We start from the raw sequence: 21,886 nt of genomic DNA, 5'->3' as shown, positions 1-21,886 counted from the left end.
CTGTGTGTATTGAATCTATATAATATATGAGTTTCACTTTTTGAATTGAATTACTGAAATGGTTTAACTTTTAGATTGTAGTCTAATTTTTTGAGATGCACCTGTATAGTGATAAACGGAACGTGACAAGCATATATACCTCAGTAAAACAGAAGTAGCGTACATAGTCTCTCTTATCTCCAGACGTAATACGCTTAACTCTAGCCCTGCTGTTGGCCACAGACAGGCTGGGTTCACATACATGCGAATTTGATGTTGATTTCTCACATCCAATTCGCATGACAGGAGAGTGTGCCCCACTCTCAATGGAGCTGGTTCACACAGCTCCAGGGCGGTCCACAGTCCACATTTGCAAAGGGTCCTGTGCATCTTTGGTTCCAATTCAGGTGCAAATTTGGACCCAATTCACGCCTGAATTGGTGAACAGGGACGCACCAGACCCCCTGCTGTGAGCCGCGGCCGCAGAATGTGTGACCCAAGCCTCCGATTGAGGTGTGAATTCAGGCAAAAATTCAGACCTGATTCGCACCTGTATTGGTGAACAGGGATGCACTGGGCCACTGCTATGAGCTGCAGCCACAGCATGTGTGAACCCAGCCAAAGGGCCCTTTCACACATGTGAACCGCTCAGATCTGCCTGTCAGTTTTTTCAGGCAGACCTGAATGGACGCTTCATACATCTTTATTGTGTAGTGTCTTCCGGAGTGCAGGGAAAGAGCAAGATAGGCAGGGACAGTGTTCTTTTCTCAGGCATCTGCAGGAGTTAAAGTGGGTGTTGTGTGCCTCCAGCACAGTATACACCTGTATCTACCCTTTTTTGCTGGTGTTCTCTAATACAGGCATCTGCAGGAGTTAGTGGGTGTTGTGTGCCTCCAGCACAGTATACACCTGTATCTACCCTTCATTGCTGGTGTTCTCTAATACAGGCATCTACAGGAGTTAAAGTGGGTGTTGTGTGCCTCCAGCACAGTATACACCTGAAGATACCCCTTATTGCTTGTGTTGTCTGTTGCATATCTTGAATATTAGCCTTTAAAATTAGCACTTTTGATTTTGAATGTTCGAGTCCCATAGACTTTAATAGGGTTCTAAAGTTCGTACGAATTTTTGGTCCGTTCAAAGGTTCTGGTGCGAACCGAACTGTCTGGCGGATCTGCACATGTGAAAGGGGCCTAAAGGTTCTTTAGATTGCGATGTGTAAAGTTTCCAAATGCTTTGTCCAACAACCTTTGTGGGCACAATAAGTTTTCTTCTAACTAGTACATGTATATCCTTCTATTGCACAAGGTAATAACAGAGCTTATTTCTTTGTTTATTTTGTAGTATGCTGATTATCTGTGTTGGTGTAAGGAGATTTCTAGGTATTGTTTATACTGTGATCACTATATACTGAGCACAATGGTCATTTTTGTTTGCTCTTGGTAATGATTAGGGATGAGCCGAACACCCCCGGTTCGGTTCGCACCAGAACTTGCGAACGACCCCCGCGTTCGGTACGAACGTTAGAACCCCATTGAAGTCTATGGGACTCGAACGTTCGAATTGGAAAGTGCTAATTTTAACGGCTAATATGCAAGATAGTGTCCTAAAAAGGGTTTGGCGACCTGCCTCCTGCCTCAGGGGACATGGGTCACTGCAAAAAAAAGTTTTAAAAACTACAGTTTTGGCGGGAGCACTGATTTTAATGACGATTAAAGTGAAAAAAAAAAGTGAAATATTCCTTTAAATATGGTGCCTGGGGGGTGTCTGTAGTATGCCTGTGAAGTGCCACGTGTTTCCCGTGTTTAGAACAGTCCCTGCACAAAATGACATTAAACGGAAATAACACCATTTAAAACTGCTTGCGGTTTTAATGTTATACCTGGTTCCTGCAATATGGTTGAAAATCATTGAGAAACATGGCATGGGTAGCCCTCCCTGCCCATTACCAGCCTATTTGGGTCTTGTACGCATATTAAGGGGAACCCCGTACCCATATTAAAAAAAGGAAATGCGTGTGGCCCCCAGGCCCTATATACTCAGAACAGCAGTATACAGGCGGTGCAAACAAGACAGGGACTGTGTAGGTTTGTTGTGTTAAGTTGAATCTGTTTGTCATTTTCAACCGGTACATTTTTAAAGTGTAGCTCCAGTCAAAAAAACTATCTTTAAGCTTTTTGGAAAACATAGGGAAGGGTTATCACCCCTGTATAATTTGTTTTGTCGTCCATCTTTTTTCATCTCACTTGCTGCTGTCTCCTTGCGTTTGCAAGTAGGAGATGTTTGTAAGTTGGATGTTTGAAAGTAGGGGCCTGCCCTATATTATAGCGGTATGTACTGGGTACAGAGCACGCAGACAGCACGCACTATCTCCTAACACTACTGACTGCAAGCTCTATTATTAACCACTTGTTAGCCCAATGTTTGCATAAAGTGAAAGATGAAGTTATGCTGAGTAAATAGATATCAAACATGTCACTCTTCAAAATTGCACATGCCCGTGGAATGGCGCCAAACGTCGCTACTTAAAAAATCCCCATAGGCGACGCTTTAAATATTTTTTTACTGGTTACATGTTTTGAGTTGCAGAGGAGGTCTAGGACTAGAATTATTGCTCTCGCTCTAACATTCTCGGCGATACCTCACATGTGTGGCACATGCGAGCACATGGGGACATGGGCGCTTTAATTTTTATTTTATTTTTTTATTGTTCATTTTACTTTATTTATTTTAGTTTGACATTTTTTTTCCCAAAAATATATTTTTGATCACTTTTATTCCTATTACAAGAAATGTAAACATCCCTTGTAATAGGAATATGGGGTGACAGGTCCTCTTTACAGTGAAATCTGGGGGGTCAATATGACCCCACATCTCACCTCTAGGCTGGGAAGCCTGAAATAAAAAATAAAAAAAAGATTCTGGCTTTGATCGTACTGGCGAGTTGGTAGAAGCACCGGAGGGCGGTGAGGGGTGGGGGGCGTCTATGGCTGGGTATTTCAGGGTATCACCGAGTATGGCTGAGTATCTCTGAGTATGGCTGGGTAAGGCAATTTATGGCAGGGTATTACAGAGTATTGGCGGGGTATTGGCGGGGTACTACAGAGTAATAGCAGGGTACTGCAGAGTATTGGGGGTACTGCAGAGTAATGGCGGGTACTGCAGAGTATTGGGGGGTACTGCAGAGTAATGGGGGTTACTGCAGAGTAATGGGGGGTACTGCAGAGTAATGGCAGGGTACTGCACTGCAGAGTAATGGCGGGGTACTGCACTGCAGAGTAATGGCGGGGTACTGCAGAGTAATGGCGGGGTACTGCAGAGTAATGGCAGGGTACTGCACTGCAGAGTAATGACAGGGTACTGCACTGCAGAGTAATGGCGGGGTACTGCAGAGTAATGGCGGGGTACTGCAGAGTAATGGCAGGGTACTGCACTGCAGAGTAATGGCAGGGTACTGCACTGCAGAGTAATGGCGGGGTACTGCACTGCAGAGTGATGGCGGGGTACTGCAGAGTAATGGCGGGGTACTGCAGAGTAATGGCAGGGTACTGCACTGCAGAGTAATGGCAGGGTACTGCACTGCAGAGTAATGGCGGGGTACTGCACTGCAGAGTAATGGCGGGGTACTGCAGAGTAATGGCGGGGTACTGCAGAGTAATGGCAGGGTACTGCACTGCAGAGTATTGGCAGGGAATTGAGGGGTTAAATTCGGTGAGCAGCGATGTGGGCACTGCAGATGCAGCCCACATCGCTGCTGACACCGATCTCTTTCCCCTCCGCTGTACCGATCGGTACAGAAAGGGGAGGGAGGAACAGGCGTCATAACATGACGCCGGTTTGTTTCCAAGTGATCACTCCGTCATTTGACGGAGCAATCACGTGGTAAACGGCCGCTATGAGCGGCCGTTTACCGTGATGCGCCGGGTCCTATGGACCCGGCGGTCACGGATGCTCTCGAGTGCGCACACCTCGGGGCACGCGAGAGCAGAATTCTGGGAGGCCGTTAATTAACGGCCTCTCTGAGTTAAACAACCGCCCTGAAGCCGTTAATCGGCAATGGGCAGTTGTTAAGTGGTTAAAGCTAGATCACTAGCTATATAGGTGAGGTGAATATAGTGGTGTATACTGCAGTCAGGGCACAGACAACAACCACTACACAGCAGCAAGATAGGAAATCAGCCAAAAACGATTGGTGTGTACTGTGTTGAAGGTACACAGAACACCCACTGCTTCAGATGCAAAGTAACACACTACAGGAGGCCGCCTTAAAGGCGGCCTTATATAGTGTGGGGCGTGCACTACACAGCCTGAGCTATGATTGGCCACAGGCAGGATGCCTGTGGCCAATCATGGCTCTCCTCGCTGCCGGCGCTGCGATTGGCCAAGCATGCGGGGTCACAGTGCATGCTTGGCCAATCATCGGGCAGCAATGCACTGCGCCAACGCAGTGCATTGTGGTCCGCGCGCGCGTCACTCGAATTTTGACGCGAACGGCCAAAACGTTCGGAATTCGCCGAACGCACGAACAGCCAATGTTCGAGTCGAACGTACGTTCGACTCGAACACGAAGCTCATCCCTAGTAATGATCAATAGCACATGTGTCCCCTATGTCCAGACTCATAAGGCCCCTCAGAGCACACTATTATTTTCTTTGGCATGTAGTTGAGTCCTTAAACTAGTTATGGAGAGTGGGTCTTTTATGGTAACCAAAAAATCTGATTGTACAATCTTGTTTAGATCTTCTATCAACAATGGAGTTTGAGAGCCTGCCTGATTGGATACAAATGGTAAATATTGTTCAGGTTTGTCCTAGTTATGGTAAAATGAAAGAAGATTGTACTAAAGTTGTACTATCGAATTGTACAGTGCACAACCAGGTTTGTGGTATACCGGCATTTACCAAAAATTGATACTATCATACAATACATTTATGCCCCGTACACACAAGCGGATTTTTCCAATGGAATTCCGCTCAAGCTTGGCTTGCATACACACGGTCACACAAGAGTTCTCTGAACTTTCGACTATCATGAACGTGGTGACGTACAACACTATGACGGGCTGCGAAAATTAAGTTCAGTGTTTCTGAGCATGCGTTGAATTGATTCTAAGCATGCGTAGGAATTTTGCATGTCGGAATTTGTACAGACGATCAGAATTTTCTGATCTGAACTTTTTCCGACTGAAAAAATTGAGAACCTGCTCTCAATCTTTTGCTTGCCAAAATTCCGCCAGAAAAAGTCCGATGGAGCATACACACGGTCGCATTTTCCGACCAAAAGCTCTCATCGCACTTGTGCTGGTTGGAATTTTCCGATCATGTGTACGGGGCATAAGTGGCATTGAAATAATAATATGTCACGCGAATGTGTCTTCTAAAAGAAGTCATCCATCCACAAGTGAGCTGAAAAGCTGCACATAAAAAAGCGGTGACAGCGTGCCATTGAAGGGCTATGTTTTCAGGTAAGCCTTTCATAATGTGCTAGTATGTGACCTGCACAATCTGTAATGTCAATTTGTATGTTAGTGACCAGGTGACCTGACAGGCAAGATCAGAGGAAACTCTAGGTTAGGGTTTCTCTACCAGGGTTCCATGGAATCCTTGGGTTCCTCCAGAGGAGGCATTTTAATACAGGAGGTGTGTTACTGCAAAAAATTAAAACCACTGCAGCTACCACATCTAATGATTGGTAAGGTGCAATAAATTAAAATTTTGGTTTTGAGTTTAATACCACTTTAATAATCTAATTATGCCAGGAACTGGTCATGTCTTCTTCTGGGCTTGAAATCTATAGTGCACTGGGCAGAGAGCACAGTTTGAAATGCCTTTGCCCTGACATCAATGCAGGTGTAATCTATGCCTACTGCAAGGTGACCAGATTTTTAAAATTAAATCTGGGGACATATTTTTTTTTTTACTAGTAATGGCAGCAATCATCGACTCATATCGGGACTGCGATATTGCGATTGACACATCGGACACTAATGCCGTGTACACACGACCGTTTTTCCAACGGAGTTCCGCTGAAACTGTCTTGCCTACACACAATCACACCAAAGTCCGATCATCTAGAATGCAGTGATGTATAACAGGTACAACGGGACTAGAAAAGGGAAGTTCAATAGCCAGTAGCCAATAGCTTCCGTCTCGTACTTGCTTCAGAGCATGCGTAGTTTTTTATCTGTCGGAACAGCATACAGACGAGCATTTTTTCCAATAGGAATTGGTTCCGTCGTAAATATTTAGAACATGTTCTATTTCTAGGTCCATCAGAATTTAGAAAAAAAAAAGTCCGATGAGGCCCCCACAAGATCGGAATATCCAATGAAAAGATTCCGTCTGACTTTTTCTGTCGGACATTCCCCTTGTGTGTACGCAGAATTAGGCCGCGTACACACGGGTGGATTGTCTGCCCAACTTAGTCCGCTGAACCGTGTTTCAGCGGACAATCCGCTCGTGTGTGGGCTTCAGCGGACTGTTTCAGCGGACAGTCTGACGGACTTAGTCTTTCGGAATTTCCGTAATTTTGTCCGTCCAAACTTGGTTTCAGCGGACAGTCCGCTCGTGAGTAGGCAAGTTGGACGGACTAAGTATGGCGCATGCTCAGAAAGGATTTACACGCCGAAGGTTGCATTGCAGTGTATTGGACGTCGTATTTCTAGTCCCGTCGTACGTGCTGTACACGTCATCGCGCAAGCTTTCAGCGGACTGTCTGTTCATCGTGTGTGGTCAAGTCCGTTCATTCAAAAGTTGAACGGACTGTCTGTCGGATTGTCTGACGAACTTAGTTGGGCAGACAATCCGCCTGTGTGTACGCGGCCTTAGTGACACTTTTGACACTTTGTGGAAACCAGTGACACTAATACAGTGATCAGTGCTAAAAATATGTACTGTCACTGTACTAATGAAACTGTCTGGCAAGGGGATAAGATCTAGGACAATCAATGGGTTAAATGTGTGCCTAATAAGTGTTTTCTCACTGTGGGGGGGGGGGGGGTGCTTTTACTAAGGGAAGACATAGATCCCTGTACTTGCTTTGCAGGAACACAGGATCAATGTCTTCCATACTGACAGAATGGCAAACTGCCTTGTTGGCAGACCACTAGGCGAGTCAGCTGGATCCGCTGATTGGCTCTGATACCCAGAAATGCAGGATCATGTATATAAGTGATCCTGCGCAGCGCGACCGCCCTGTAGCAGTAAGTCTGCTATCAGGCGATCAGCAACTGGTTAAGATCATCAGCATTATGATAACTCACAGGCAACGGGCACTCTATCATGGCTCTGGCTGACTCTGTCACAGTGTGTCACATAACATGGCTGCTGGGTGCTGATTTTGTTAACTTATGACCATTAAGTGCCTGCTGCCTGTGAGTTCTGATATCATCCATTATGCCACAGAGACAGACACAGTGCAATGTAGTCTATTCACATACACCCCCAAAGCACATCTGTGTCAAAGCCTTGAAGGCACTGGCAGCCCCACAATTGGATCTGCTTCCCCTCTATTCCTGCGGCTGGACATCATCAGCTGAGCTCAGCTGCCTCTCTCTGCCCGTTGCCGCCTCCGCCACCTGCCTCACAGCCTCTCAGGTCTCACTCTCCGGGCCCCGGCTACTACTGGGTGGGGAGCAGAGGAAAATGACTCTGCCGGGGAAGGCAATCAGATAAGCAGGCAGGTGGCTGGCCAGGATTTGAGCCAAGGCAGAAGAACATGTGAGCGGAGCTGAATGGGCATGTGCCGAAAACGGAACAAATAGTCCATCCGCTCTGACCAGCACATCATCATCAGAAAGGGACACAGATAATGGAAAAAATACACCCCCTAAGCTAGTAGGAGCGGGGGTGTGTAATTCTGTTTTTTTTTTTTTATTCTGCACTGACTGTCTTTGAAAATTGCCCCAGCTCCTGTTGAAGTCAAATCCAGGGACAAAACCGGGGACAGATTTGGTCTGGGGACAGTGTCCTCTATCCGGGGACTGTCCCCTGAAACCGGGGACATCTGGTCACTCTAGCCTACTGCCAAAAAAGAAGGGACAGAAATGGAGTGCTTGCAATTACATGACTGCACATTAAATATAAAGAAAATGGTACAGTGAAACAGAATTTCCTAAAAAATTGTGAAACATTATTACAACATTACTTTTTTAACATTCTGTATATGATACAGATGTATTAATCATCAATCAGAAAAATCATCATCAAAATGTAATTTCATTTGCAAGATCATACATTACTGTACTTATGAAATGCATAAAAGGCTTGTCTTAGAACAAAACATCAGCTTGTAATTACACCTTTATTGACATCATTGATACACATAAATCTGCATTTTTTGCTAGGTATGTAAAACACCACCATACTATAAATTCAAAACACAATAACAGCTAAGCAGAACATAAGTTACTTCCTTTGTAAAAAGCTATTAAGGAATCTAGTCATAAATTCCTTGTTGTCATGCTAGCCTTTTTCTGCAGGAACAGATGGAAGATGTTTCACATTTACTTCCATTTAGCAGTCCATGAGAAATATATATATATATATATATATATATATATATATATATATATATATATATATATATATATATACATACACACATATTAGGTACACCTTGCTAGTACCTGGTTGGACCCCCTTTTGCCTTTAGAACTGTCTTAATTTCTTCATTGTATAGATTCAACAAGTTGTTGGAAACATTCCTTTAGAAATTTTGGTCTATATTGACATGATAGCATTATGCAGTTGCTGCAAATTTGTCAGTTGCACATCCATGATGCGAATCTCCCATTCAACTACATCCCAAATGTGCTCTATTGGATTGAGATCTGGTGACTATGGAGGCCCCGAAATACAGTGAACTCATTGTCATGTGCAAAAACCAGTTTGAGGTTATTTGAGCTTTGTGACTTGGTGCATTATTTTGCTGGAAGTAGCTATCAGAAGATGGGTACGCTGTAGTCATAAAGGCATGAACATTGTCAGCAACAATACTCAGGTAGGCCATGGCATTTAAACAATGCTCAATTTTATACTAGGGGGCCCAAAGTGTGCCTGTCAGGAAAAATCACAACGTTTAATAAAATGGTATAAACAGAGCAAATGTAGTCAAAACATAGCCAGGGTTCGGTAACCAGAGCTGGTAGTCGGAACAAGCCAGTGAAATAGGAATCCAGAGATCAGCGTAGTAGAGGCAGTAAACAGGATCAGGAACCAGAAGGGAAGTAAGCCAGACAAAAGTCTTTAACAGGAAAACACAGCAGAGAGTATCCGAATATGTTGACCAGGTGAAGGCACAGGATATCTGATCCAGGCAGTGAAAGTAGCCAGCAGGGCTAGCTGACGAGCAGGAAATGAATACCAGGTGATTCACTGTGGAATGAAGAGTACTGGCAATAAACCGACGGCTGAGCACAGAGCTCTGAAAAGGAAGGTCTGAGCCCAGCACTGACAGTGCCAAGAAAATATCCCCCCCACACCATTACGCCACCAGCTTGAACTGTTGATACAAGGCAGGATGGATCCATGCTTTCATGTAGTTTACACCAAATTCTGATCCTACCAATGCTGCAACTGAGATTGAGACTAATCAGACCAAGCAACATTTTTCCAATATTCTAATGTCCAATTTTGGTGAACCTGTGCAAATTGTAGCCTCAGTTTCCTGTTCTTAGCTGACAGGAGTGTCACCCAGTGTGCTGCTGTAGCCCATTTGGTTCAAGTTTTATTGTGTTGTGCATTCAGAGATGGTATTCTGCATTCCTTGGTTGTAATCAGTGGTTATTTGAGTTACTGTTGTCTTTCTATCATCTGCAACCAGTCTGCCCATTCTCCTCTGACCTCTGACATCAACAAGGCATTTTCGCCCACGCAATTGCTGCTCACTGGATATTTTCTCTTTTTCTGACCATTCTCTGTAAATCCTGGAGATGACTGTGCAAGAAAATCCCAGTAGATCAGCAGTTTTTGAACCACTCAGATCAGCCCGTCTGCTATCAACAACCATGCCATGTTCAAAGTCCCTTAAATCTCCTTTTTTCCCCCATTCTGATGCTCAGTTTGAACTTCAGCAAGTTGTCTTCACCATGTCTAGATGCCATGTGATTGGCTGATTAGTGATTTGTGTTACAAAGCAACTGTACCTAATAAAGTGACAGGTGAGTGTATATCTATATATATATATATATATATATATATATATATATATATATATATATATATATATATATATATATAGAGAGAGAGAGAGAGCTATAAATAGATATGCTGTATATATAGATATGCAGTGCCTTGAAAAAGCATTCATACCCCTTGAAATTTTCCACATTTTGTCATTGTACAACTAAAAATGTAAATGTATTTTATTGGGATTTTATGTGATAGACCAACACAAAGTGGCACATAATTGTGAAATGGAAGGAAAATGATAAATGGATTTCAATTTTTTTTACAAATAAATATATGAAAAGTGTGGCGTGCATTTGTATTCAATTCCCCCCTACTTTGTAGAACCACCTTTCACTGCAATTGCAATTACTCCAAATATTTTTGGGGATGTCTCTAATAGCTTTGCACATTTAGAGAGTGAACTTTTTACCCATTCTTCTTTGCAAAATAGCTCAAAGTATGTCAGATTGGATGGAGAGCATCTGTGAACAGAAATTTTCAAGTCTTGCCATAGATTCTCAATTGGATTTAAGTCTGGAGTTTGACTAGACATTCTAACACATGAATATGTTTTGAACTAAACCATTCCATTGTAGCTCTGGCTGTATGTTTAGGGTTGTTTTCCTGCTGAAAGGTGAACCTCCACCCCAGTCTCAAGTCTTTTGCAGACTCTAACGCCGCGCACACATGATCGGAATTCTCGTCGGAAAAGGCCCTGATGGTTTTCCCATCGGAATTCCGACGGAATTCCGCTCAAAACTGTCTTGTCTACACACAGCCACACCAAATTCCGACTGCCAAGAACGCGGTGACGTACAACACGTACAACGGGACTAGAACAAGGAAGTTCAATACATAGTAGCCAATAGCTTCCATCTCTTAGTTGAATCTGAGCATGTGTGAGTTTTTGCACGTCGGAATTGCATACACACATCTGACCAGAGCACCTTCTTTCACATGTTTGTTGTGTCCCCCACATAGCTTCTCGCAAACTACAAATGGGAATTCTTATGGCTTTCTTTCAACAATGGCTTTCTTCTTGCCACTCTTCCATAAAGGCCAGATTTGTGGAGTGCACGACTAATAGTTGTCCTGTGGACAGATTCTCCCACCTGAGCTGTGGATCTCTGCAGCTCCTCCAGAGTTACCATGGGCCTCTTTGCTGCTTCTCTGATTAATGCTCTCCTTGCCTGGCCTGTCAGTTTTGGTGGATGGCCATGTCTTGGTAGGTTTGCAGTGTCATACTCTTTCAATTTTTGGATTATAAATTGAACAATGTTCAAAGCTTGGGATATTTTTTTTTTATAACCTAACCCTGCTTTAAACTTCTTTACAACTTTATCCCTGACCTGTCTGGTGTGTTCCTTGGCCTTCATTATGGTTTTTGCTCACTAAGGTTCTTTAACAAACCTCTCAGGGCTTCACAGAACAGCTGTATTTAAACTGAGATAAAATTACACACAGGTTGACTCTATTTACTGATTAGGTGACTTCTGAAGGCAATTGATTCCAATTTAGTTAGGGGTATCAGAGTAAAGGGGGATGACTACAAATGCACGCTACACTTTTCAGATATTTATTTGTAAAAAAAACTATTTATCATTTTCCTTTCACTTCACAATTATGTGCCAATTTGAATTGGTCAATCACATAAAATCCCAATAAAATGCATTTATGTTTTTGGTTGTAACATGAAAAAATGTGGAAAATTTCAAGGGGTGTGAATACTTTTTGAAGCCACTGTATGAATATATATAATTGTTTATCTCTTTTTTTGCAAAGAGATGTTGCATGTGTGGTGTGGCTTAGTCCTAGTAGAGCAGCTTGGGTCAAGCTGAAGAGGCACTAGTTAAAGTAATTAACCTGCAGGCCCAGTTGTGTCAATGGCAATGAAAAACACATACCGAATGGGCATAACAAAGCAGAGTGTGGCCCAAGAGTTTGTAAGACCCATCTAGAAAACTGTGATATGAGGTGTATGTGTAGTTGCACATGTAGAATTTCCCACTCATAGCATGATTGTCACCTTTCCCTCTACCATATGGCCCCCACAATACACAGATGATATGTGTTAAGACCCACATTACATTTACAGTATATATACACTGATGCAGGGTAGGGATCACGTCAGAATAATGTAAGAAGTGATACGTCTTAGAAAAACGTATCTGTCAGGCCAACCACATATCCTTGTGTCCACAAGGTTCTATTTGTCTTAAATAATATATTGTAATACATTTATTTTATATATGATGAATTTTTACATTGTGGGTGGGTGTGGTCATAATACCTCACACACAGTCCCGAATCAATCAGTAGAACTTGTATTGTGGCAAAGGCAGAACTTGTATTGCAGTAAAGGAAGAATTAGAATTGTAGTAAAGGCAAAACAGTTTACAACTACCCCGATGGGAGAGGGCCCAACGGAAGAACACTTACGAATGCCAATAGTATGTAGTGGAGCGGGTATCAGCCAAATTGACAGCATCTGTCTGGAGGGACAGAAAGCAGCTTGGCTGTCTCGTAACCCAAACAGAAAGATGTCCAAGGAACTTGCATGCTCTAAGCTTTCCCTTCTCATTTGGAACCTTTCCCCGCTGCTAATACTGTCCCTGACAGATGGGAGACCTGTCCCTAAACTACCCACACATGAATACGCACCAAAACCTGGGAAACAGGGACTTAAAAAGACTCTGCTGACCCAAGCTGCCCCCCCCCCATGGGTCACCTGGATGCAGTACAACCAACCAAAGGGTTGCCTTCAGGAACTAGGAAACCACAAAGAAACAGAGATTTCCCTGACTTCCTCTCCAAACTGTGATGCCGCTCCGGTCGTGCGCCACCTAAAGTGGAGGAAGCAGACTGCACCTGCCTACAGCCCGACCTAGCGTTTACATGCTTGTAACATAGGGGGCAGCATAAGTGGAACACAGCCTAGTGCAGAAAGGTAGTTGGGACTTATCCAAACTGGGTGTAAACCTTTGTTTACCTCACCACTTTCAGCACACACACTTCAAATTTACCTCACTCCCTCCACTCACTGTACATTCTGTATTCACCCCTCCATCCAATGTGTACCCAAATGTACCTCACCCCTCTCACTGTGCAGCCCAGATTTACCTCATCTCTTTCAGTGCACAGCCAAGATTAACCTTAGGCTTTATGTGTAGGCATTAGTATGTTGATGTGCCATTTATCTTGAATGGCACCCCGATGTACCTCCGCAATGCAACGCAATGCATTTTGGAATGAAGCATGCATCAATGCGCCTCAATAGACCAAATGCTTTGTGGTATAGTGCAATGTAGTGTGATTAGAGAGACAGAGATGTAAACTTGGACTTGCTCACAATATTGTTGAGTGAGAAACAAAAATCCGACATTGGTTCTTAAACCAGGACAATGGATACACTAACTGGATATCTTACCTAAAGCAAATCTTTTAAAATCTCTATGCTAGGCCCAAGCTTTGCTGTCTTTTTTACCAATGCACTTGTTCACTTTGCCCAGTCCATTGATGAGGAAAAGGGCACAATCCTGCATTGTGCCTAGCCACTTTGCAACAGCTATGTGGAAAACTATTGACCAATTATACAATATTAAAATACACCTACTTGGAAGGTCTAAATTATTTAAATGTTCTATGGTGATGCTTCGCAAATGCTCAGGCAGGCGCTTGCATATGCAGCATAGCATGCTTGTTATACTCACTGTGGAACTTAAGGGGTTAATCCTCTGCATTGTGTATAAAGGTTTTATCCTGTATGCATAAATCCTCCCCCTCCTGCATTGTCTGGGGAAGGCCAGCTAACACACAGGCAGAGTAGCCAACCTGCACATTCTCAGTTCTGTCTTTTATGCTGGAGAGAACATTTACTTGTTGATCAGATCTAGCCAGGTCACATGATATTGACATCACACATGTGGATGTGTATAGATGCTGCAGTGGAAATCTCCTCCTTCCTGAACTCACAGCACTGGAGAAACTCTGCAGTTTATCATGTAACTGTGGTATACAGATCATCCATAAAGGTATATAGTGGCAGTATTTTAATGTAAAAAGATGATTTATAAGCTGTGGGCACAGTGGGGGGGGGGGGGGGGGGGGTGATGAACAATTTTGCATATTACTGGGTTTAGTAACACTTTAAGATGAGTTTATTTCCTGTAATTGTGGAACAGTTTTAACACGCCTTAACGCTCATCAAACGCTTCAAAACTGCACATAGGGCATTTGGGGAGCCTTTTTAACTTGTCATTAACGCTTGTAAAATGCTCATACTAAAACTCATTGACGACAGTCTAATGCTCATACTAATGCTATAGGAGCGTTTGTTAAAGTGTTTGTGAAGGTAAAACATTTTCTGCTATAGTTAGTTACTCTAATACAGAACAGTAAGCTCCCCAGTGGATGTCCTTTATAAAAATATGTGGTATAATAGCTTACTTCAGAGCGCAGTTCGGCACTCAGCTGACTGCCCGCTGGTCTCCTCTCCCGATGTGCTAGCTGCAGGGGGAGGTGCTGGGAAATCCCCACTGACATCAGCCGAGACGAGGAAAGGAGGAGACCGGTGGGCAGTCACGTGAGCACCAAACGGTGCTCTGAAGTAAGCTATTATATCGCATATTTTTATAAAGGACATTCACTGGGGAGCTTACTTCTTTTCTATATCAGAGGGAACTATAAAAGAAAATCGCTGTTATTTTTAGTGCAGTAAGGGAGGATCGGGGGGGCTGACAGGCATAGAAGAGAGAGGAGAGGAGGACAGATGGAGACAGACACAGGAGAGCAGACTGCGGCTGGTGGAGGCACGTACTCTGACCACAGTGTCAGGGCTCAGCAACCCCGGTTACCGTGGTCAGTTTACAGGGGGAGGGCATAGCCAGGCAGGATCATCCAAGTATTACAGGTGTTACAGGGAGCAAAATTACACAGCACAAGCACTGTGCTGTATAACATGCTTTAAAAGAAACAGGATCAATATACATATTTTTTGTTTTTTTTGGGCCCCTAAGGTGAGCAGTGAATCACTTGTGAACATATTGGTAAATATTTGTAAAAAGGAAAAGTGATTTTCAATTGAACCACCTGAAAACTTGAATAAAACTTCAGTTAAAAAAAAAATTGATTCAAGATGAAAGTAGGGATGAGCTTCGTGTTCGAGTCGAACGTACGTTCGACTCGAACATTGGCTGTTCGTGCGTTCGGCGAATTCCGAACGTTTTGGCCGTTCGCGTCAAAATTCGAGTGACGCGCGCGCGGACCACAATGCACTGCGTTGGCGCAGTGCATTGCTGCCTGATGATTGGCCAAGCATGCACTGTGACCCCGCATGCTTGGCCAATCGCAGCGCCGGCAGCGAGGAGAGCCATGATTGGCCACAGGCATCCTGCCTGTGGCCAATCATAGCTCAGGCTGTGTAGTGCACGCCCCACACTATATAAGGCCGCCTTTAAGGCGGCCTCCTGTAGTGTGTTACTTTGCATCTGAAGCAGTGGGTGTTCTGTGTACCTTCAACACAGTACACACCAATCGTTTTTGGCTGATTTCCTATCTTGCTGCTGTGTAGTGGTTGTTGTCTGTGCCCTGACTGCAGTATACACCACTATATTCACCTCACCTATATAGCTAGTGATCTAGCTTTAACCACTTAACAACTGCCCATTGCCGATTAACGGCTTCAGGGCGGTTGTTTAACCACTTGGGTACCGCGCTATTGCCGAATGACGGCATTAGCGCGGACCTAGATTGCCGGGACTACGTCTATTGACGTCGTCCCGGTTACGAGCGGCCTGCGCGCCCCCTGAGGGGCGCGCGCGGCGCGCTCTGTGATCGGCGAGTCCGTGAGACTCGCCTGATCACCGATCCGTGTAAGGGGTCGATCCCGACCCCTTATCACGTGATCAGCTGTCAGCCAATGACAGCTGATCATGTGATAAAACGGAGCCGGTAATCGGCTAGTATTCCTCCTCGCGCTGTCAGCGCGAGGAGAAAAAAAAAAAGCCGATCGCCGGCGGCCGTGTTCGGGACATCAGTCCCGATCACGGCCAGCAATTCAAGCGGACACCTGCCCCCTGCCAGTGCCCACCTGCCACCCGCAGTGCCATCCTGAAATAAAGTAAGTGCCCCCCTGTCAGTGCCACCCAGCAGTGCCCATAGTGCCCACAGTGCCACCCAGCAGTGCCCACAGTGCCACCCACAGTGCCACCCAGCAGTGCCACCCACAGTGCCACCCAAAATCTGCCTCAAAGGTGCTGCACCCCAGTGCCGCCCATCAGTGCCCAGCAGTGCCGCCCATCAGTGCCCAGCAGTGCCGCCCATCAGTGCCCAGCAGTGCCACCTATCAGAGCCACCTATCAGTGCCACCTATCAGTGCCCATCAGTCCCATCTATCTGTGGTACCTATCAGTGCCCATCCGTGCCACCCATCCGTGCCACTTATCCGTGCCACCCATCCGTGCCATCTTATCTGTGCCCATCTTTGCCCATCAGTGCCGCCTTATCTGTGCCCATCGGTGCCGCCTTATCTGTGCCTATTAGTGCCGCCTTATCTGTGCCTATTAGTGCCGCCTTAACTATGCCTATCAGTGCCCACCAGTGCAGCCTATCAGTGCCCACCAATGCAGCCCATCAGTGCCCACCAATGCAGCCCATCAGTGCCCACCAATGCAGCCTATCAGTGCCGCCTAATCAGCGCACTTCAATGAAGGAGAAAAATGACCCGTTTGCAAAATTTTATAACAAACTATTAAAACATGATTTCTTTTTTTTTTTTTTGCATCTTTTTTTGTTTGTTTAGCAAAAAATAAAACTCCGAGCTGTAACTAAATACCACCAAAAGAAAGCTCTATTTGTGGGAAAAAAATGATAAAAATTTCATTTGGGTACAGTGTTGTATGACCGCGTAATTGTCACTCAAAGTGCATCAGCGCTGAAAGCTGAAAATTGGTCTGGGACTGAGGGGGGTTTAAGTGCCCAGTAAGCAAGTGGTTAACTCAGAGAGGCCGTTAATTAACGGCCTCCCAGAATTCTGCTCTCGCGTGCCCCGAGGTGTGCGCACTCGAGAGCATCCGTGACCGCCGGGTCCATAGGACCCGGCGCATCACGGTAAACGGCCGCTCATAGCGTCCGTTTACCACGTGATTGCTCCGTCAAATGACGGAGTGATCACTTGGAAACAAACCGGCGTCATGTTATGACGCCTGTTCCTCCCTCCCCTTTCTGTACCGATCGGTACAGCGGAGGGGAAAGAGATCAGTGTCAGCAGCGATGTGGGCTGCATCTGCAGTGCCCACATCGCTGCTCACCGAATTTAACCCCTCAATTCCCTGCCAATACTCTGCAATACCAGTGCATACTCTGCAGTACCCTGCCATTACTCTGCAGTACCCCGCCATTACTCTGCAGTACCCCGCCATTACTCTGCAGTGCAGTACCCCGCCATTACTCTGCAGTGCAGTACCCTGCCATTACTCTGCAGTGCAGTACCCTGCCATTACTCTGCAGTACCCCGCCATTACTCTGCAGTACCCCGCCATTACTCTGCAGTGCAGTACCCCGCCATTACTCTGCAGTGCAGTACCCTGCCATTACTCTGCAGTGCAGTACCCTGCCATTACTCTGCAGTACCCCGCCATTACTCTGCAGTACCCCGCCATTACTCTGCAGTGCAGTACCCCGCCATTACTCTGCAGTGCAGTACCCTGCCATTACTCTGCAGTGCAGTACCCTGCCATTACTCTGCAGTACCCCGCCATTACTCTGCAGTACCCCGCCATTACTCTGCAGTGCAGTACCCCACCATTACTCTGCAGTGCAGTACCCTGCCATTACTCTGCAGTACCCCGCCATTACTCTGCAGTACCCCGCCATTACTCTGCAGTGCAGTACCCCGCCATTACTCTGCAGTGCAGTACCCTGCCATTACTCTGCAGTACCCCCCATTACTCTGCAGTAACCCCCATTACTCTGCAGTACCCCCCAATACTCTGCAGTACCCGCCATTACTCTGCAGTACCCCCAATACTCTGCAGTACCCTGCTATTACTCTGTAGTACCCCGCCAATACCCCGCCAATACTCTGTAATACCCTGCCATAAATTGCCATACCCAGCCATACTCAGAGATACCCAGCCATACTCGGTGATACCCTGAAATACCCAGCCATAGACGCCCCCCACCCCTCACCGCCCTCCGGTGCTTCTACCAACTCGCCAGTACGATCAAAGCCAGAATCTTTTTTTTATTTTTTATTTCAGGCTTCCCAGCCTAGAGGTGAGATGTGGGGTCATATTGACCCCCCAGATTTCACTGTAAAGAGGACCTGTCACCCCATATTCCTATTACAAGGGATGTTTACATTTCTTGTAATAGGAATAAAAGTGATCAAAAATATATTTTTGGGAAAAAAAATGTCAAACTAAAATAAATAAAGTAAAATGAACAATAAAAAAATAAAATAAAAATTAAAGCGCCCATGTCCCCATGTGCTCGCATGTGCCACACATGTGAGGTATCGCCGAGAATGTTAGAGCGAGAGCAATAATTCTAGTCCTAGACCTCCTCTGCAACTCAAAACATGTAACCAGTAAAAAAATATTTAAAGCGTCGCCTATGGGGATTTTTTAAGTAGCGACGTTTGGCACCATTCCACGGGCATGTGCAATTTTGAAGAGTGACATGTTTGATATCTATTTACTCAGCATAACTTCATCTTTCACTTTATGCAAACATTGGGCTAACAAGTGGTTAATAATAGAGCTTGCAGTCAGTAGTGTTAGGAGATAGTGCGTGCTGTCTGCGTGCTCTGTACCCAGTACATACCGCTATAATATAGGGCAGGCCCCTACTTTCAAACATCCAACTTACAAACATCTCCTACTTGCAAACGCAAGGAGACAGCAGCAAGTGAGATGAAAAAAGATGGACGACAAAACAAATTATACAGGGGTGATAACCCTTCCCTATGTTTTCCAAAAAGCTTAAAGATAGTTTTTTTGACTGGAGCTACACTTTAAAATTGTACCGGTTGAAAATGACAAACAGATTCAACTTAACACAACAAACCTACACAGTCCCTGTCTTGTTTGCACCGCCTGTATACTGCTGTTCTGAGTATATAGGGCCTGGGGGCCACACGCATTTCCTTTTTTTAATATGGGTACGGGGTTCCCCTTAATATGCGTACAAGACCCAAATAGGCTGGTAATGGGCAGGGAGGGCTACCCATGCCATGTTTCTCAATGATTTTCAACCATATTGCAGGAACCAGATATAACATTAAAACCGCAAGCAGTTTTAAATGGTGTTATTTCCGTTTAATGTCATTTTGTGCAGGGACTGTTCTAAACACGGGAAACACGTGGCACTTCACAGGCATACTACAGACACCCCGCAGGCACCATATTTAAAGGAATATTTCACTTTTTTTTTTCACTTTAATCGTCATTAAAATCAGTGCTCCCGCCAAAACGGTAGTTTTTAAAACTTTTTTTTGCAGTGACCCATGTCCCCTGAGGCAGGAGGCAGGTCGCCAAACCCTTTTTAGGACACTATCTTGCATATTAGCCGTTAAAATTAGCACTTTCCAATTCGAACGTTCGAGTCCCATAGACTTCAATGGGGTTCTAACGTTCGTACCGAACGCGGGGGTCGTTCGCAAGTTCTGGTGCGAACCGAACCGGGGGGTGTTCGGCTCATCCCTAGATGAAAGTCAGGTAGTTCCAGTATGCACACTGTATATTTACATAAAATCATTTATTTTTACATTTTTGTTGTATTTGTCATCCTATATTAATTAAATGCAGCAGAGCTTTAATTAAAACAGTATAGTTAAAAAAAATATAGTTATGAAAGCAGTTATTCAATCCCCCCCCCCCCCCCACCAGTCATTAGCTCCCACTGCTGTCAATCAAATCTTGTGAGGAGGAAGCCGGGGCAGGACCAGATTGTGCTGTGTGTGTCAATAGACGCACACAGCCTGCCTCAGGATCAAGACCGCACAAGTGCCCCCATAGCAAAGGAAAAACAAAAGAAAACAAATGTTGCCATCACATCTAATATTTGGTTTTGGGTTTAATACCACCTTAACTTAAATTAAGCTGTGCAATAAAACTACTGCTACTATTTATCAAAATGAATATATGGACAGTGCAGTTTGAATTTAACTGTCATGTTCCATTTCTCTACGTAAACCTGGCAGTAAAAAACTCAGTATGAAAGCAAATAGATTCTCAAAGAAATATCGTCTTAATATAGAATGATCATAAAATAGAATTAACTGTATATAACACATAGGGGTCGATTTATTAAACAGGAGAGTGCAAAATCTGGTGCAGATGTGCATGGTAGCCAATCAGCTTCTAACTTCAGCTTGTTCAATTAAGCTTTGACAATAAAACCCGGAAGCTGATTGGTTACTATGCAGAGCTGCACCAGAGCAGCACCAGAGTTTGCATTCTCTAGTTTTAGTAAATCAGACCCATAGCCTATACTAATACAACAAAACGTATTTGGTTTGCGTTTTATGATGGGAAAGCTGTTTTATAAATAGCACTTCCTTGTTATTAGACAAATAATAGTAAAGGCATATCTGCACTTTCCCAATAATTCATCTATACAAATAAACGGACTTACAATTTTGAAGATTTCTTGCTTTCGGTTTGATGACCTTGCCATCTCAGAGATACTGGAATCTGCAAATAACTCCTGATATCCCAGCTGGTCCCAGTGGTACTTTGTTTGTCTGGAGGCTTTGCTTGTTTGTTGTACATTGCATTGATCTTATGTTTCCTTCTGTCTCTAGTGATGGTGAACTCTTGGCTGCTCCTCCCACAATGTGCACGCATTTAGCAGCGGAAAGCACATTGATTGCCAGCAGAACGTTTGAGAGCACAATAACCTGACTCAGATTAAATAATGTGGCTATTCCATTTACGCAAATGGAAGAAAGAAAATCTAAATTACCTCTGTGCTTCTTCTTATTTCCTGTTGCTGTTTTCTGATATGTTATTGTAATCTCAAGGGCAATTGAATAAATGCTGAAATACAAGAAATGTATCATTTTTGTAAATATCTTTGTTAAAGATGGTATACTCACTTTTACTTGTAAATCGTTCTTTGGAACCGCTGACCAGTTTCTGCTTCACTACTGGGCACTTTCACCCCCTTCCTGCCCAGGCCAATTTTCAGCTTATAGTGCTGTCACACTTTGAATGACAATTGCGCGGTCATGCAACACTGTACCCATGTGAAGTTTTTATCATTTTTTCACATAAATACAGCTTTCTATTGGTGGTATTTAGTCACTGCTGGGTTTTTGGATTTTTTGCTAAAAAAAATTGAAAAAAAGATCACAAATTTTGAAAAAAATATTTTCTTAGATTCCGTCAGAAAATTAAGTAAATAAGTAATTTTTCTTCTTCACTGATGTGCGCTGGTGAGGCTGCACCGATGGGCACTGATGAGGCGGCACTGAAGGTCACTGATGAGGTGGCACTGATAAGGTGGCACTAATATGCGGCACTGATGAGCACTGATAGGTGGCACTTATGGGCAATGATAGGTGGCATGGATAGGCAGCACTGATGGGCACTGATTGGCACCACTTATGGGCACTGAAAGGCAGAACTGGCTTGCATCACTAATGGGCAAAGATTGGCATCACTAATTGGCACAAATTGTCATCACTTCTAGGCACAGATTGGCATAAATTCTGGACACAGATTGGCATTACTTCT

The 21,886-nt window shown here is 44.4% G+C and overlaps 1 protein-coding gene across 1 annotated transcript in view; it reads right to left on the bottom strand.

Moving 5' to 3' along the window:
• The window catches only part of TRAPPC3L (trafficking protein particle complex subunit 3L), a 92,286-nt gene extending 71,334 nt beyond the window's left edge, over window positions 1–20,952 (bottom strand). The window contains exon 1 of the mRNA XM_077487076.1: window positions 20,784–20,952. Within this exon, the coding sequence (XP_077343202.1) occupies window positions 20,784–20,825 (42 nt within the window). The 5' untranslated portion in view covers window positions 20,826–20,952. The remainder of the gene's footprint in view (window positions 1–20,783) is intronic.
• Window positions 20,953–21,886: the final 934 nt, after the last annotated feature.

The sequence above is a fragment of the Lithobates pipiens genome, unplaced genomic scaffold, assembly GCF_037356315.1.
Source record: "Lithobates pipiens isolate NorthernLeopardFrog02 unplaced genomic scaffold, aLitPip1_a1.2 Scaffold_18, whole genome shotgun sequence".
Taxonomy (NCBI): domain Eukaryota; kingdom Metazoa; phylum Chordata; class Amphibia; order Anura; family Ranidae; genus Lithobates; species Lithobates pipiens.
The sequence above is the reverse complement of the archived record's forward strand: the minus strand, read 5'-3'. Positions and strand labels throughout refer to the sequence as shown.